We start from the raw sequence: 17,915 nt of genomic DNA on the forward strand, positions 1-17,915 counted from the left end.
TCAGAGTCAATATTGGTGCTAAAGGAACATTGAGTTAAACTTGAAAGGAAAAGAAGGTAGCCTACATTTCACCTTGTGTGTCCCAAATGGCACTCTATACCCTATGCCAGGGGTAGGCAACCCTGTTCATGGAGTGCTGCAGGTAGTGCAGGGTTTTGTTCCAACTAGGCACCAAACTGAGCTACTTAGTTATTTGATCAGTTCAGTGATTGCCTAAATTCAACACACCTGGTCTTCCAGGTAGCTTAAATTAAAAACATGAAGTGCTGCTGCACTCCAGGACCAGGGTTGCCTACCCCTGCCCTAGGCATATATAGTGCACTCATTTTGACTAGGCCCCTATGGGCCCTGTTTAAAGTAGTTAACTACATAGGGAATAGGATGCCATTTGGGACTGGTCCTAGCTTTGGTTTCAGAACTCTGTTAATGTGTTGTGTGTTTACTGTCCATGTCTTGCAGTGAGGTTCGCAGCATCAAGTCCCCAGTCCAGGAGCATGTTATAGACGGCCTTCACCGGGGGAAGAACCCTCTCCTGGGCCAGCAGTCATCCGCCCACAGCATAAGCTTCTCGGACAAGGAGGAGAGAGAGAACCTTCTGCCCAACGGACGCAGCATCTCCCTGGTGGACCTCCAGGACTCTCACATGGTCCAGAGTGGCCAGGGACCCCTCCCTCTCCACGAGGCTCCACCCAGGCTGAGCAGGGTGGGCTCCCAGGCCTCTATCGGACACCCCCACCAGGCTACCACCCCACAGTCACACCAAGTCCTACATCAAAAGCCCTCGTTACGGGACAACCTCCCCCAGAGCGCGCCCCAGGTGCGTCGGCCCCTGCACCCCTCCCTCAGCCAGCAGAGGAGCCTCCAGCCCCTCTCTTTCCAAAATCCTGTCTATCACCTCAGCAACCTGACACAACAACCACAACAACAACACACAGCAGTACACTCCACAACACACTCGGTCCACTCCCACTCAGTGCACTCCCTTCAGCCGGGCTCCAGCTCAGAGAACCTGAGCACCGATAGCTCCCGCAGCCACAGCAACTCGGAGGTTGAGTTCGGAGGCGGGAACCAGGGGGGGAAGGGGGGCAGGGTACCATCCAATAGCAGCCTGGAGGAGTTCAGCCAGCGGAGCACGCAGAGCGAGGACTGCTCCACGCCTTGCCGCCACACCCTGCCGGACAACCAGGGAGGGGCCCACGCTGTGGCAGTGCCCAGGCAGAACAGCACGGGCACAGCCCACATCGTGAGGGTGGAGCAGCAGAGCCGCAGCGGGGGGAGTGCAGGGGCCCGGACGCCCCGCTCCCTGCCCCACAGCGCCTCTCTACGCAGCAGCAGCTCCATCAACACGGAGCCCATGCCTATCCCCATCCAGGGCCAGCCAGGCGCAGGCACTGGAAGCCACTCACGGCAGCAGTCCACCTGCTCCATGGAGAGCCCTGTACCCCCCGTCAGGAGCGTGGCCAAGCAGCGGACACCACAGCAGGTACTGGTCTGGCATACAGAACTACACTTAGATACACAAGCTCAGCTCCGACACCCTGATATATTATGTTATTATTATCAAGGACAAATGTCTCCTAAATAATGTGTGGCCAGTCATATTGGCCACTCAGGGTAGATTTGATTGACATATCGGTATCTGTGGTGATGGTGGTGGTGCAGGTGGCGTCTCCAGTAGAGCCAGTCACCATGTCACCGGTAGAGAGGACAGCAGCGTGGGTGCTGAATAACGGCCAGTACGAAGACGAGGAGGAGGAGGCGGCCCCAGCAGATCAGAGCAGCCAGGACAGCAGGAACGCCGAGAAGGTAAAGAGACAGCCAGAGTCACAGCCAATGATGGCCAAAACATGGCCAAGTTATAAAGGTATATTTGCTAGTGCTGGCTGTCTTCTTCATTACCAAGTCCAAAACATGAGCCTGCTAAGCCAGTGTAGGCAGACAGAGGTTGGCTTTGTCTTAGGCATGACTAACACGATCATCCCCTCCAACTCTCTCGCTCTCTCTTTCCCTCCATGTCTCTTTCTGTCTCTCTCACCTCTCTCCCTCCTGAATGAACAGGAGATCTCCAAGCTGAAGGAGCGCCTGCGGGTGTCTAGTCTGTGTCTGGAGGAGTACGAGAGACGTCTGCTGGCCCAGGAGCAGCAGATGCAGAAACTGCTGATGGAGTACAAGGCCCGCCTGGAGGACAGCGAGGAGAGGCTGCGGCGGCAGCAGGAGGAGAAGGACAACCAGATGAAGAGCATCATCTGCAGGTAGGCAATACTAGGCATGGTTTTGCTTACAACAAGGAGCCTGTGCTCCAGTCATAATTCCTGTGAATGAATGATTGATTGAATGAACGAACTAACAAAATAATTAATACATTTTCAAAATCACAGATTGACTGCTTAATGGCATGCTTCTAGTGTGTTGTATTGTTGTGTCCCAAATGGCACCCTATTCCCTATATAGTGCACTACTTTTTACTAGGGTCCACAGGGCTCTGATCAAAGATAGGTTGCATCTCAAATGGCATGCTATGTCCTCCCCTTTTGGTGTGTATTCGTCTGAGATGGCTATGCTCTGTCACTCACAGGTTAATGGCTGTAGAGGAGGAGCTGAAGAGAGACCATGCAGAGATGCAGGCTGTCATAGACGCCAAGCAGAAGATCATTGATGCACAGGTATAGTAACAGAACACACTGTACATATTTTGTCTGTACTCTATGTAGGGCTAAGGGTTTGAATAATACAATGCTTAGATCCATTCAGTTCCATCCCCTTACGAATAATATTATATTCTCCATGGAAACATTCATTCAGTCTTAAGGGACATCCACACCAAGAATGCTAACTATAACGATAAAAAAATCAAAATCGCTTTAATTCAAGTGGACAGGAGTGTTCACACTACAACGATACAACCTACTATCATACCCTGCTCAAAGGCACTTAAATATTTTGTCTCGCCCATTCACCCTCTGAATGGCACCTATGCACAAGCCATGTGTCAATTGTCTCAAGGCTTAAAAATCCTTCTTTAACCTGTCTCCTCCCCATCTACACTGATTGAAGTGGATTTAACAAGTGACATCAATAAGGGATCATAGCTTTCACCTGGAGTGACCTGATCAGTCTGTCATGGCAGGATGTTTTGTACACTCAGTGTACAGTGGGGAAAAAAAGTATTTAGTCAGCCACCAATTGTGCAAGTTCTCCCACTTAAAAAGATGAGAGAGGCCTGTAATTTTCATCATAGGTACACGTCAACTATGACAGACAAAATGAGAAAAGAAAATCCAGAAAATCACATTGTAGGATTTTTTATGAATATATTTGCAAATTATGGTGGAAAATAAGTATTTGGTCAATAACAAAAGTTTCTCAATACTTTGTTATATACCCTTTGTTGGCAATGACACAGGTCAAACGTTTTCTGTAAGTCTTCAAGGTTTTCACACACTGTTGCTGGTATTTTGGCCCATTCCTCCATGCAGATCTCCTCTAGAGCAGTGATGTTTTGGGGCTGTCGCTGGGCAACACAGACTTTCAACTCCCTCCAAAGATTTTCTATGGGGTTGAGATCTGGAGACTGGCTAGGCCACTCCAGGACCTTGAAATGCTTCTTACGAAGCCACTCCTTCGTTGCCCGGGCGGTGTGTTTGGGATCATTGTCATGCTGAAAGACCCAGCCACGTTTAATCTTCAATGCCCTTGCTGATGGAAGGAGGTTTTCACTCAAAATCTCACGATACATGGCCCCATTCATTCTTTCCTTTACACGGATCAGTCGTCCTGGTCCCTTTGCAGAAAAACAGCCCCAAAGCATGATGTTTCCACCCCCATGCTTCACAGTAGGTATGGTGTTCTTTGGATGCAACTCAGTATTCTTTGTCCTCCAAACACGACGAGTTGAGTTTTTACCAGAAAGTTCTATTTTGGTTTCATCTGACCATATGACATTCTCCCAATCCTCTTCTGGATCATCCAAATGCACTCTAGCAAACTTCAGACGGGCCTGGACGTGTACTGGCTTAAGCAGGGGGACACGTCTGACACTGCAGGATTTGAGTCCCTGGCGGCGTAGTGTGTTACTGATGGTAGGCTTTGTTACTTTGGTCCCAGCTCTCTGCAGGTCATTCACTAGGTCCCCCCATGTGGTTCTGGGATTTTTGCTCACCATTCTTGTGATCATTTTGACCCCACGGGGTGAGATCTTGCGTGGAGCCCCAGATCGAGGGGAGATTATCAGTGGTCTTGTATGTCTTCCATTTCCTAATAATTGCTCCCACAGTTGATTTCTTCAAACCAAGCTGCTTACCTATTGCAGATTCAGTCTTCCCAGCCTGGTGCAGGTCTACAATTTTGTTTCTGGTGTCCTTTGACAGCTCTTTGGTCTTGGCCATAGTGGAGTTTGGAGTGTGACTGTTTGAGGTTGTGGACAGGTATCTTTTATACTGATAACAAGTTCAAACAGGTGCCATTAATACAGGTAACGAGTGGAGGACAGAGGAGCCTCTTAAAGAAGAAGTTACAGGTCTGTGAGAGCCAGAAATCTTGCTTGTTTGTAGGTGACCAAATACTTATTTTCCACCATAATTTGCAAATAAATTCATTAAAAATCCTACAATGTGATTTTCTGGATTTTTTTTTCTCAATTTGTCTGTCATAGTTGACGTGTACCTATGATGAAAATTACAGGCCTCTCTCATCTTTTTAAGTGGGAGAACTTGCACAATTGGTGGCTGACTAAATACTTTTTTCCCCCACTGTATATACCAAGGCAGGACATAGAAACCCAATAATCTATTGATTAAACTAAATATTGAACAACAATTAGTATTTTGCATGCCGTGGCCTAATGGCAATAGTTCCAAATGATACAGCAAATAAAGGGCGTTATTGTCACCATAAAAGATGAATGGAGGCATTTTCCAGGTGGAGTTTTAATGCTCGTTCACGCACACAGTTTTCCGACAGGTCTGATTTATAACGGGAAACATGCATATGGCATGCGCCAAGTTTATACATTTCTATATTTTTGTACGTGTGCATACTTTTCAGAAATTTACGCAACGGTTAGGGGAGCTTTGCGTGCCCGGGGACTGCAGAGCGCAGCCTGGAGGAACGCACAGATCTGCCATTTCATTGCACTTTGACTGGTTAATATTTATAGCCCTACTATTTAGCTAATGAATTGCCTAAGATCTAGCTAATATTTTGCTTCTTACTTTGGCTACACAACTCTAGCCTCTCTCTCTCCCAGCTGTTCCCGTGCACAATAGGCCATAGGCTATAGGATACACAAGCCTCTCCGCTATTCCTCTTCTCCTGAAATCCCAGGAAAGCTATAGGACGTTTATTTTTTGCCTTATTTAATTCAACGCCTAATAGCCTTTTCTTGAAGAGAAGCAGGCTTGCTCTTGCTAATTGCCGAATGTAAAATAGGCCTAGGACAAATGAACTGTCTGGGAAAGTTGAGAAGAGAGAGTGCGTGGGTGTGACCACTTTGGCCAGTGGTGATAACATTGTTGCACTGATGCATTGCAAATGGTTGAGAGATGAGCACAGTGAAAAAGAAGATCCAAAGGAATTGACAACCATTAGAAAAATGGAAATCACTTGCAAACCATTTCAGCAACGAGGCAAGGAATGACATGATGTAAAAGATGCACAGGCTAAATAGCGTTTGCTGTTGAATTGCTACATTTAAATGCGCGTACCGATAGGACGCATGGGAAGAGTAGCTCCGTTTTGTTCCGACAAGACTGTGGTTATATGAAGAAACCAGACAATATAGTTTAAATTAAGCATTTAAAATCGATAGATCAATATATCACCAAGTAACCGGGAGAGAGTGAGCGGTCAGTTATATACAACAGTGAACCAATCTGTGAATAAAGCGACGCTGAGACTCGAACCCAACAAGCCATGGCTTCTCTTAGATGAAAAGACAAAGAACTTGGAGACGCAAATGAGAGCAGCAAACAACTGAAGGATATCCAGGAAAACATAGTTCAAATGCTCTCAATGCTCACCAAAACAAATTAACTGTTAGAATCTGTTGTTTAAAAAAGTTGATTTATCGACCAGCTTATCGTAAATTGAGACAATATTCCTTCCCCCTCCCCCAATACAATTTAGACTGTTGTCCCCAAGTAGATGTTCTTCTCTAGGAAGTAACAATAGAATTAGCTGATGCCAATGAGATACATCGACACTGAAAGGACAATATAAAAGAGGATATATAGCATGTAAGTCAATAATGGTTCTATGGATGTGAGTGGGTGTGAGGGGGAGTATGTGTGGGTATGTGTCTGCATATGAATGGGAGAGTGAGGGATGGAGGAATGTGGATATGTGTGGGAGGGCGGGAGAAAGTGAGAAAGCTGGAGGCGTGGGGTGTATGTGGTGTATGTATAGAGGGGTGTAGATGTGTATGAGAAGAAGGTAGGGGTAAAAAGACTGAGGCTGGGCCTGGGTGGGTAAAGGAGGGAAGGTAGTGATAATCTTGGCTTGGAGGGGAGAACTGGGAGGGGTGGTGGAGAGGGATGGATTTGGTTTGGGAGAGAGAGAAGGAAGGATGTATGTACAATGTATGCATCCACAGTCTTTAGTACATTAGGAGAGGAGTCTGAGCTAAAAAGCCCTAAAAAGGCATGGCGCCTCAAGTACAGATGTACAGTGCATTCGGAAAGTATTCTGCCCCCTTGACTTTTTCCACATTTTGTTACCTTACAGCCTTATTCTAAAATGGATTAAAACGTTTTTTTCCCTCATCAATCTACACACAATACCCCATAATGACAAAGCAAAAACAGGTTATTGTAATGTGTTGTTTTATTACCCCTTTTTCCTCCCCAATTTCGTGGTATCTAATTGGTAGTTACAGTCTTGTCCCATCGCTGCAACTCCCGTACGGACTCGGGAGAGCCAGCCGCACCAATGTGTCGGAGGAAACACTGTACACCTGGCGACCATGTCAGCGTGCATTGCGCCCGGCCCGCAACAGGAGTCGCTAGTGCGCGATGGGACAAGAACATCCCTGCCGGTTCTCCCCCGATTGCTCAGTTTGGCCGGTGGCCAGCTCTAGGAAGAGTCTTGGTGGTTCCAAACGTCTTCCATTTAAGAATGATGGCGGCCACTGTGTTCTTGGGGACCTTCAATGCTGCAGAAATTTTTTGGTACCCTTCCCTAGATCTGTGCCTCAACACAATCCTGTCTCGGAACTCTACGGACAATTCCTTCGACCTCATGGCTTGGTTTTTGCTCTGGCATGCACTGTCAACTGTGGGATCTTATATAGACAGGTGTGTGCCTTTCCAAATCATGTCCAATCAATTTAATTTACCACAGGTGGACTCCAATCAAGTTGTAGAAACATCTCAAGGATGATCAATGGAAACAGGATGCACCGGAGCTCAATTTCGAGTCTCATAGCAAAGGGTCTGAATACTAATGTAAATAAGGTAAACCTGTTTTCGCTTTGTTATTATGAGGTATTGTGTGTAGATTAAAAAAAAATCAATTTTAGAATAAGGCTGTAACTTAACAAAGTGGAAAAAGTGAAGGGGTCTGAGTACTTTCCGAATATGCACTGTACTTTGTTTTATTTTTATTGATTTTGTTAAATGTCTGCTCAGCCCACATGCCCACACACTCTATACACGTAATGTATACAATAACTATTTATTTATACTATAATCCTCCCATTATATGGAATGCCCACCGCCCTCATGTCATTTCTGTTCAAATGTTTTACTTGGTTCTTCAATGACAGACGGAACAGATGAGGTTAGGTTTGATTCTATACAAGTAAAGACCAACAAAATCCAACTTATCACATGAAATGTCCACGGGTCCCTGATGCGGGGGGAAAAAACATATGAGTGTCAGCAGAGTTACATAATAAATAAATAAATTGTTTTAAGAGGAGCTTGGTTGGAGAGGCCTACGCTGCCACCTACTGTAGTAACAGCAGAAGTGTAGGCATACTGATAAATAAGAATACACCATTTCCCCTTATATCCCAGCATATGGACCAAGAAGGCCGTTTTCTAATGTTGAATTGTACCTTGAATTGAGATTACTATTCCCAACTACAAAAGACTATACTTTTTTTCTCAAAGTAATTAATGTTATTCAAGAACTGGCTACATTTTTATTTCCAAAGTGTACTCAATTATTTACTGGATTCAAAAATTAATGATATAGTGATATCGGATCATTCTCCGGTATCATGCTTAATTACATCAATAGAAAATACATTTAGCGACAGAATTTGGAGAATGAACAGAGCGGATCTACTGGACCCACATTTTATTAAATATGTAAACTAAAAATAAATCACAATCTTAGAAAAAGCCCATAAAAAATCTTTACAAGTTAAAGAGGAAATAAAATGTCTGAACTTAAGCAGAAATACAATATTTTACTTCTGAAGAGAGCCAACAACTACAGTGGGGAAAAAAAGTATTTAGTCAGCCACCAATTGTGCAAGTTCTCCCACTTAAAAAGATGAGAGAGGCCTGTAATTTTCATAATAGGTACACATCAAATATGACAGACAAAATGGGAATAAAAATCCAGAAAATCACATTGTAGGATTTTTAATGAATTTATTTGCAAATTATGGTGGAAAATAAGTATTTGGTCACCTACAAACAACCCAAGATTTCTGGCTCTCACAGACCTGTAACTTCTTCTTTAAGAGGCTCCTCTGTCCTCCACTCGTTACCTGTATTAATGGCACCTGTTTGAACTTGTTATCAGTATAAAAGACACCTGTCCACAACCTCAAACAGTCACACTCCAAACTCCACTATGGCCAAGACCAAAGAGCTGTCAAAGGACACCAGAAACAAAATTGTAGACCTGCACCAGGCTGGGAAGACTGAATCTGCAATAGGTAAGCAGCTTGGTTTGAAGAAATCAACTGTGGGAGCAATTATTAGGAAATGGAAGAAATACAAGACCACTGATAATCTCCCCTCGATCTGGGGCTCCACGCAAGATCTCACCCTGTGGGGTCAAAATGATCACAAGAACGGTGAGCAAAAATCCCAGAACCACACGGGGGGACCTAGTGAATGACCTGCAGAGAGCTGGGACCAAAGTAACAAAGCCTACCATCAGTAACACACTACGCCGCCAGGGACTCAAATCCTGCAGTGCCAGATGTGTCCCCCTGCTTAAGCCAGTACATGTCCAGGCCCGTCTGAAGTTTGCTAGAGTGCATTTGGATTATCCAGAAGAGGATTGGGAGAATGTCATATGGTCAGATGAAACCAAAATAGAACTTTTTGGTAAAAACTCAACTCGTCGTGTTTGGAGGACAAAGAATGATGAGTTGCATCCAAAGAACACCATACCTACTGTGAAGCATGGGGGTGGAAACATCATGCTTTGGGGCTGTTTTTCTGCAAAGGGACCAGGACGACTGATCCCTGTAAAGGAAAGAATGAATGGGGCCATGTATCGTGAGATTTTGAGTGAAAACCTCCTTCCATCAGCAAGGGCATTGAAGATGAAACGTGGCTGGGTCTTTCAGCATGTCAATGATCCCAAACACACCGCCCAGGCAACGAAGGAGTGGCTTCGTAAGAAGCATTTCAAGGTCCTGGAGTGGCCTAGCCAGTCTCAAGATCTCAACCCCATAGAAAATCTTTGGAGGGAGTTGAAAGTCTGTGTTGCCCAGCGACAGCCCCAAAACATCACTGCTCTAGAGGAGATCTGCATGGAGGAATGGGCCAAAATACCAGCAACAGTGTGTGAAAACCTTGTGAAGACTTACAGAAAACGTTTGACCTGTGTCATTGCCAACAAAGGGTATATAACAAAGTATTGAGAAACTTATGTTATTGACCAAATACTTATTTTCCACCATAATTTGCAAATAAATTCATTAAAAATCCTACAATGTGATTTTCTGAAATTTTTTCCCCATTTTGTCTGTCATAGTTGACGTGTACCTATGATGAAAATTACAGGCCTCTCTCATCTTTTTAAGTGGGAGAACTTGCACAATTGGTGGCTGACTAAATACTTTTTTTCCCCACTGTATAGGTTAAACTCATGGGAAAAAATGTATGCACTCACTTAACTGTAAGTCGCTCTGGATAAGAGTGTCTGCTAAATGACTAAAATGTAAAATGTAAAATAAAGCATACTACTTAATTGCAAGTAAACCTGGTAAATAGCTCTCACAAACGAATACATGCTAAACCAGTTATAATTTTTTAAGATAAAGATACAAAGGCGATAATTAGAAACAACAATGCAATTAATTACACATTTTGTAAGTTTCTAGGAAGATTTATACAAATCAGAATTAAACAGTGGGATGGATCCTATAGCCTTCTTAGACTCAACAACTCTGAAGCAACTATCAGTGGACAAAAAAATAATCATTAAAAACAGAGATCGCCCAAGAATAAATATTAGATACTGTTAAAACATTCACACTGAGAAAAGCACCAGAAATGGATGGCTTTCCCATAGAATTCTATTCAACATTTTGGGACAAAAAACAAGATATAGATTAATCAATAATGGCTGTTGATGCCGAAAAGGCTTTCAATCGTCTTGAATGGTCTTTTCTATTCAAAACTTTCCAGCTGAAATAATAAATGTAATACAAAAAATTTATAAATATCCTAAAGCAAAAATATACATGAATAATACATTATCTGATGAAATTGCATTAGAAGGGGGCACAAGACAGGGATGTCCTCTCTCCTCTCCTGTTTGCACTGGCAATTGAACCGCTTGCAGAAAGAATTAGACAGGACTCAAATGTAACAGGTATTGGTAAACACTAATATAAAGTAAACTTTTTTGCAGAAAATCTCCCGATAATCCTGACCAATATTGAAAACTCATTGCCCCCTTTGCTAAAAATATTTTCAAAAATCTCAGGTTATAAAATTAACATGGGGGGGATGACAAAATTGCAATAGGAAAAATAATAACTCATGATTTACAGCAATCCTTTAAGTGGACCACAACAAATATTAAATAAAGGTGGATACCAGGTCAGTTGTACAACTGAATGCATTCAACTGAAATGTGTCTTCCGCATTTAACCCAACCCCTCTGAATCAGAGAGTTGCGGAGGGCTGCCTTAATCGACATCCACGTCTTCGGCGCCCGGGGAACAGTGGGTTAACTTCCTTGCTCAGGGGCAGAACAACATATTTTTTGGGGTTACTGGCCCAACGCTCTTATCCGCATGGCTATAGGATGCTTAATAAGTGACAACAAATATATAAAGATAACTTTATTCCATTACTCAACAATATGAAAGCAGATTTAATTAAATGGAATAATCTTCCCATAAATCTTATAGGTAGAATAAACCTCTTTAAAATGGCATGGATGCCAAAGTTTTGTATCTATTTTCGGTTATACCAATTACCCCACCGAAGGCATTCTTTAAAAAAGTATACTCTATCATAAGACTTTATATGGAAAAATAAAATGCATAGAATAAAAAGGAACATTTTACATCTTCCTAAGTCTGAGGGTGGTTTTAACCTTCCAGACTTGGAATTGTATCAACTCGCTACCCAAGGCTTTTACTTGCGACCATATAGTTGAATGCACTTAAGAGGAACAATAGGTTCATATTGAAGATGTGCATGCTCATCCCCCGAATCTTTTTACATGTCTATTTTCAAAGGATAAAGCTAAGAACATTAACAACTTCATAGTTAAGAACACTATAGCGATATGGAAGAAAATTGTACGTATTTTACAAGAACCAATATCACTCCCTAGAAACACAACCTTATGGAATAATCCTTGGATAGCTTTTCAGAATTAATCGATACATTTGCCCACATGGAAAACTAAAGGCATAGCTCAGTTGGTAGAGCATGGCGTTTGCAACGCCAGCGTTGTGGGTTCGATTCTCACGGGGGACCAGTATAAAAATAAAAAAAATGTATGCACTCACTAACTGTAAGTCGCTCTGGATAAGAGCGTCTGCTAAATGACAAAAAATATATATATATATATATATATATATATATATATATATATATATATATATATCCAACTGACAATCTCTTAGAAAAATATAAATTATTGGAAACAAGATTTCAAATGAACTGATGTTGGCATAAGATGGAGGGAAAGTTGGAGCATAACTACCGAAATTACAGTTAACGAAAATGTATGCTTAATCCAGTATAAACTAATTTATAGAATTTATTATACAAGGAACAAAATGCACAAATTGTACAGCACAACAGCAGAGTCATGTCTCAAGTGTTAAACTAATAATGACTCAATAATCCATGCTTTTTGGGAATGCTGTAAAGTTCTGAAGTTGTGGGCGGAGCTGGACAGTTGGCTGTCAGAAGTATTACAAAATAAACTTATATTACAATCTATCTGCATATTTTAAGACATGACATATGGGGGTATAATGAGATACTTAATGGTCTGGACAATTCTTTTCTCATCACTCATTTGGAAAAAATCTCTACTAAAAACTTGGAAGTCAATCAAGCCGCCATCATAGACACAATGGAAATATCAAATTATTGAAATATTGAAATAGCATGGGCAACCGAGAAAAACATATTGGTACAACTTAAGACCAAGTGGCAAACAATAATGCAGGCACTAGGGATGGGGGTGTGAGCATGCGGGTCTGGGCAGATGAGAAGTAGTCATTGTTTGTACAGTACCAGTCAAAAGTTTGGATACACCTACTCATTCCAGGGTTTTTCTTTATTTGTACTATTTTCTACATTGTAGAATAATAGTGAAGACATCAAAACAATGAAATAACACATATGGAATCATGTAGTAACCAAAAAAGTGTTAAACAAATCAAAATATATTTTATATTTGAGATTCTTCAAAGTAGCCACCTTTTGCCTTGATGACTGCTTTCCAGCTTCATGAAGTAGTCACCTGGAATGCATTTCAATTAACAGGTGTGCCTTGTTAAAAGTTAATTTGTGGAATTTCTTTCCTCCTTAATACGTTTGAGGCAATCAGTTGTGTTGTGACAAGGTAGTATACAGAAGATAACCCTATTTGGTAAAAGACCAAGTCCATATTATGGCAAGAACAGCTCAAATAAGCAAAGAGAAACGACAGTCCATCATTACTTTAAGACATGAAGGTCAGTCAATACGGAACATTTCAAGAACTTTTAAAGTTTCTTCAAGTGCAATCGCAAAAACCATCAAGCGCTATGATGGAACTGGCTCTCATGAGGACCGCCACAGGAAAGGCAGGCCCAGAGATACCTCTGCTGCAGAGGATACGTTCATTAGAGTTACCAGCCTCAGAAATTGCAGCCCAAATAAATGCTTCACAGAGTTCAAGTAACAGACACATTTCAACATCAACTGTTCAGAGGAGACTGCGTGAATCAGGCCTTCATGGTCGAATTGCTGAAAAGAAACCACTACTAAAGGACAGTTGGAAGAAGAGTTGCTTGGGCCAAGAAACACGAGCAATGGACATTAGACTGGTGGAAATATGTCCTTTGGTCTGATAAGTCCAAATGTGAGATTTTTGGTTCCAACCGCCGTGTCTTTGTGAGACGCAGAGTAGGTGAACGGATGATCTCCGCATGTTTGGTTCCCACCGTGAAGCATGGAGGAGGAGGTGTTATGGTGCGGAGGTGCTTAGCTGGTGACACTGTCTGTGATTTATTTAGAATTCAAGACACACTTAACCAGCATGGCTACCACAGCATTCTACAGCCATACGCCATCCCATGTGGTTTGGGCTTAGTGGGACTATCATTTGTTTTTCAATAGGACAATGACACAACATACCTCCAGGCTGTGTAAGGGCTATTTTACCAAGAAGGAGAGTGATGGAGTGCTGCATCAGATGACCTGGCCTCCACAATCCCCCGACCTCAACTCAATTGAGATGGTTTGGGATGAGTCGGACCGCAGAGTGACTGAAAAGCAGCCAACAAGTGCTCAGCATATGTGGGAACTCCTTCAAGACTGTTGGAAAAGCATTCCATGTGAAGCTGGTTGAGAGAATGCCAAGAGTGTGCAAAGCTGTCATCAAGGCAAAGGGTAGCTTTTTGAAGATTCTCAAATATAAAATATACTTTGATTTGTTTAACAGTTTTTTGTTTACTACATGATATTGTGTTATTTCATAGTTTTGATGTCTTCACTATTATTCTACAATGTAGAAAATCGTAAAAAGAAAGAAAAACCCTTGAATGAGTAGGTGTGTCCAAACGTTTGACTGGTAGTGTACATTGAAGTATTATTTGCAGTTGTCACTATGACAATGAACACACCCTGAAGCACTGATCAATGGTCTGTGTTACCACCTTATTAATAGGCCTTACAGCGTGCAGTAGGATGTGTTGATCAGTTGATTGACAGGTGTAGGCTACTGCAGAACGATAAACAATAAACTTTCCTTTAGTGTGGATGCTCGCCAATGTTTTATAGTTATGTATAATTTATCGTTATAGTTATCACCCTTAGTGTGGATGGCCTTTTACATTTGGGGTTGATTACCTTGTCATATCCTTGACAGCTTTTCAGAGCAATCTTGAATGACATTCACATTCTCACCAGAGGCATCTTTGCTCTCGCTTTTTGTGCTTTTAAAAGGCCTGTCATCTCAACTCGTTGCCTCAGAAGACTTTACGTCAACAGATTTTCAATACCAAGCAGGGAAAGAGGATTTATATTTAATTGGAACTATTATTTCACTATCAAAATAAATATTTTAAATGCTTTGACTTCTTGACATTGCTTTTTTCTTTACAATGTTATCTTTTGGTCAGGGGAGATCTAATTTCCACTAACTTTCAAAGTATAGACTTGACATGAAGTAAGGACTATTCACATGGAATCCAACCCCTTTCAATCTTTGGAAGGGGATGAAGTTATTTTGCTCTGCATTGGAGCAGAGAACCTGTTGACTTTATCACTATCACTATGTTCCACTGAGTTCCAGGTCAATAAAGCAACAGAGGTAATCCAAGCAGGCAAGTAAACCAGTCAGTCCTCTGGTTTTGGGAAATGCTGGCAACCCTTGAATGAGAGCAACCACACTTGACACCCATTCCTGCCTCCCTGCCAAAAAAGTCCTTATTCCTGTGCAGACTAGAGGTCGTTGTTGTTGTTTGGTATTGCTTTTGAAATTAGATTTTTGATTTCCCAATCAGTCAGAATATAAATATAGAACATAATCTAATACATGTTCATTACTTTTGTAGGTATACTACGCCCCTATTGCTACAATTCATGTTTCTCCATATCTGATGTCAATCTAATCTCAGACAGTGGCTCTCATAGTTAAAAATAAACAATATTATAGTATGAGAAAGTCTGTCTTGAATTAGGGCTGGTATTTATGAAGCAGTTACATTCAGATGTGTTCACTATTTCTGTCTCTACAGGACTGTGTGTTGTGAGTTCGCTCTTAGCAGATGATGTATCTGTTATCCCCAGCTTTGGCTGCTTTTCACCCTGCCCTCTTAATTTAGCTACCATCACTCCCAAAACCCTTCTCCCCTTCCCTCCTCTCCCCCAGTTCTGCAGGAACAGTGCCAGGACCTGGCTAGATGAGGTTGCCCATGGCTAGAGACAAAAAATTATTATGTTGCTGATTACAAGGAGGGCAAACCGAGTCCGTTTTCCTACTTCTATGAGGGGGAACATTCAAGGATATCATACAGGGCAGTTCAGTCCAAGGGTTATGGATATAACTGGGATTTCAGTTGTTATTTTTTTTTGAAGATAGTTCAATACAAATAATCCTCATGTGTTTACACAATATACATTGGCAGTAGTTTTCTGTTAAAAGCCATGCCACTGTTGACATGTAGGCTCTGTGAATGGTATACGAATAGATATCTAAAATTGTTCTTTTTTTTAAACAAACATGACGCAATGCTTGGATATGAGTTTTTAGTTTTATCTATAATTTTGGCTGCTAAACAAAAAATGGGTATATTTCAGACTTGAATTTCACCATCTACAGAGTAGTAGTCATCCTTTAGCTTACCCTGCTCATCTATTCTCCACTGTAAAGTGAATGCTTTCCTCACTCACTCCCTCCCTCTTCCCATCCTCTCTTTTTCTCCAGGAGAAGAGGATAAGCTCTCTGGATGCAGCCAACTCTCGGCTGATGAGTGCCCTGACACAGGTGAAGGAGCGCTATAGCATGCAGAACCTGCGCAACGGCCTCTCGCCAACCAACCCCACAAAACTGTCGATCACTGAGAACGGAGAGTTTAAAAACAGCAGCTGCTGATTGTTAGTCGAACAGCGTGAGATGGTGTGATGATGGTCACACTTTCTCCATGCACACAGACCAAGGACCTGTGTCTCTCTTGACTGTACGTACTTTACATCTACATGGAATGTCTAGATATTAATGTATATAACTTATATCTTGTATTGGTTGTGTACAGAGATGCTACTGGAAAGACGGGTCATTTGAAGATGAAAACGGGGATCAACTGTTGTCATTAAATAGTGATTTGGTGTTTTATAAATGACATTATTATTCCCATATGCAGACATATTTTAAGTATTCTCTAATTAAGAGATGATATATTGAGGAGATGTACATATCATAAAGTGGGTTTGTTTAAATAAATAGCTAAAAGCACAGAGTGAGCAATTATAGCTCTAAAAACATACTGAAGTCATGATAGGAGTGGAAGGGCAAAATAAACCAAAACCGTTTTATGCACACTGTTATTCTAACCCTACTTTTTTATATTTTTTAACTTCTGTTTTTGTTGTCTTAAACTAGGGGCTGAATTGGTTTTGATTAGCTGATTTTGAGTACAGTTGAAGTCGGAGGTTTACATACACCTTAGCCAAATACATTTAAACTCAATTTTTCACAATTCCTGACATTTAATCCACACGCTTTTTCAATTCTGCCCACATTTTCTATAGGATTGAGGTCAGGGCTTTGTGATGGCCACTCCAATACCTTGACTTTGTTGTCCTTAAGCCATTTTGCCACAACTTTGGAAGTATGCTTGGGGTCATTGTCCATTTGGAAGACCCATTTGCGACCAAGTTTTAACTTCCTGACTGATGTCTTGAGATGTTGCTTCAATATATCCACATAATTTTCCTTCCTCATGATGCCATCTATTTTGTGAAGTGCACCAGTCCCTCCTGCAGCAAAGCACCCCCACAGCATGATGCTGCCACCCCCGTGCTTCACAGTTGGGATGGTGTTCTTCGGCTTGCAAGCACCCCCTTTTTCCTCCAAACATAACAATGGTCATTATGGCCAAACAGTTCTATTTTTGTTTCATCAGACCAGAGGACATTTCTCCAAAAAGTACGATCTTTGTCCCCATGTGCAGTTGCAAACCGTAGTCTGGCTTTTTTATGGCGGTTTTGGAGCAGTGGCTTCTTCCTTGCTGAGCGGCCTTTCAGGTTATGTTGATATAGGACCCGTTTTACTGTGGATATAGATACTTTTGAACCTGTTTCCTCCAGCATCTTCACAAGGTCCTTTGCTGTTGTTCTTTGATTGATTTGCACTTTTCGAACCAAAGTACGTTCATCTCTAAGAGACAGAATGCGTCTCCATCCTGAGCGGTATGATGGCTGCGTGGTCCCATGGTGTTTACACTTGCGTACTATTGTTTGTACAGATGAACGTGGTACCTTCAGGCATTTGGAAATTGCTCCCAAGGATTAACCAGACTTGTGGAGGTCTACAATTGTTTTCTGAGGTCTTGGCTGATTTCTTTTGATTTTCCCATGATGTCAAGCAAAGAGGCACTGCGTTTGAAGGCCTTGAAATACATCCACAGGTACACCTCCAATTGACTCAAATTATGTAAATTAGCCTATCAGAAGCTTCTAAAGCCATGACATCATTTTCTGGAATTTTCCAAGCTGTTTAAAGGCACAGTCAATTTAGTGTATGTAAACTTCTGACCCACTGGAATT

At 42.0% G+C, this 17,915-nt stretch overlaps 1 protein-coding gene across 6 annotated transcripts in view; it reads left to right on the forward strand.

The window, feature by feature from the left end:
• LOC121580902 (ras GTPase-activating protein nGAP-like) overlaps positions 1-16,855 on the forward strand; it is a 99,550-nt gene extending 82,695 nt beyond the window's left edge. For all 6 annotated transcript variants that reach the window (XM_041896070.2, XM_041896072.2, XM_041896071.2 and 3 more), the window contains 5 exons: positions 460-1,483; positions 1,663-1,806; positions 2,059-2,252; positions 2,576-2,663; positions 16,075-16,855. In XM_041896070.2, coding sequence (XP_041752004.2) covers positions 460-1,483; positions 1,663-1,806; positions 2,059-2,252; positions 2,576-2,663; positions 16,075-16,242 — 1,618 coding nt within the window. In that variant the 3' untranslated portion in view covers positions 16,243-16,855. The remainder of the gene's footprint in view (positions 1-459; positions 1,484-1,662; positions 1,807-2,058; positions 2,253-2,575; positions 2,664-16,074) is intronic.
• The last annotated feature ends 1,060 nt before the right edge of the window (positions 16,856-17,915 follow it).

This window comes from Coregonus clupeaformis, chromosome 14, assembly GCF_020615455.1.
Source record: "Coregonus clupeaformis isolate EN_2021a chromosome 14, ASM2061545v1, whole genome shotgun sequence".
In the NCBI taxonomy this organism is placed as follows: Eukaryota; Metazoa; Chordata; class Actinopteri; order Salmoniformes; family Salmonidae; genus Coregonus; species Coregonus clupeaformis.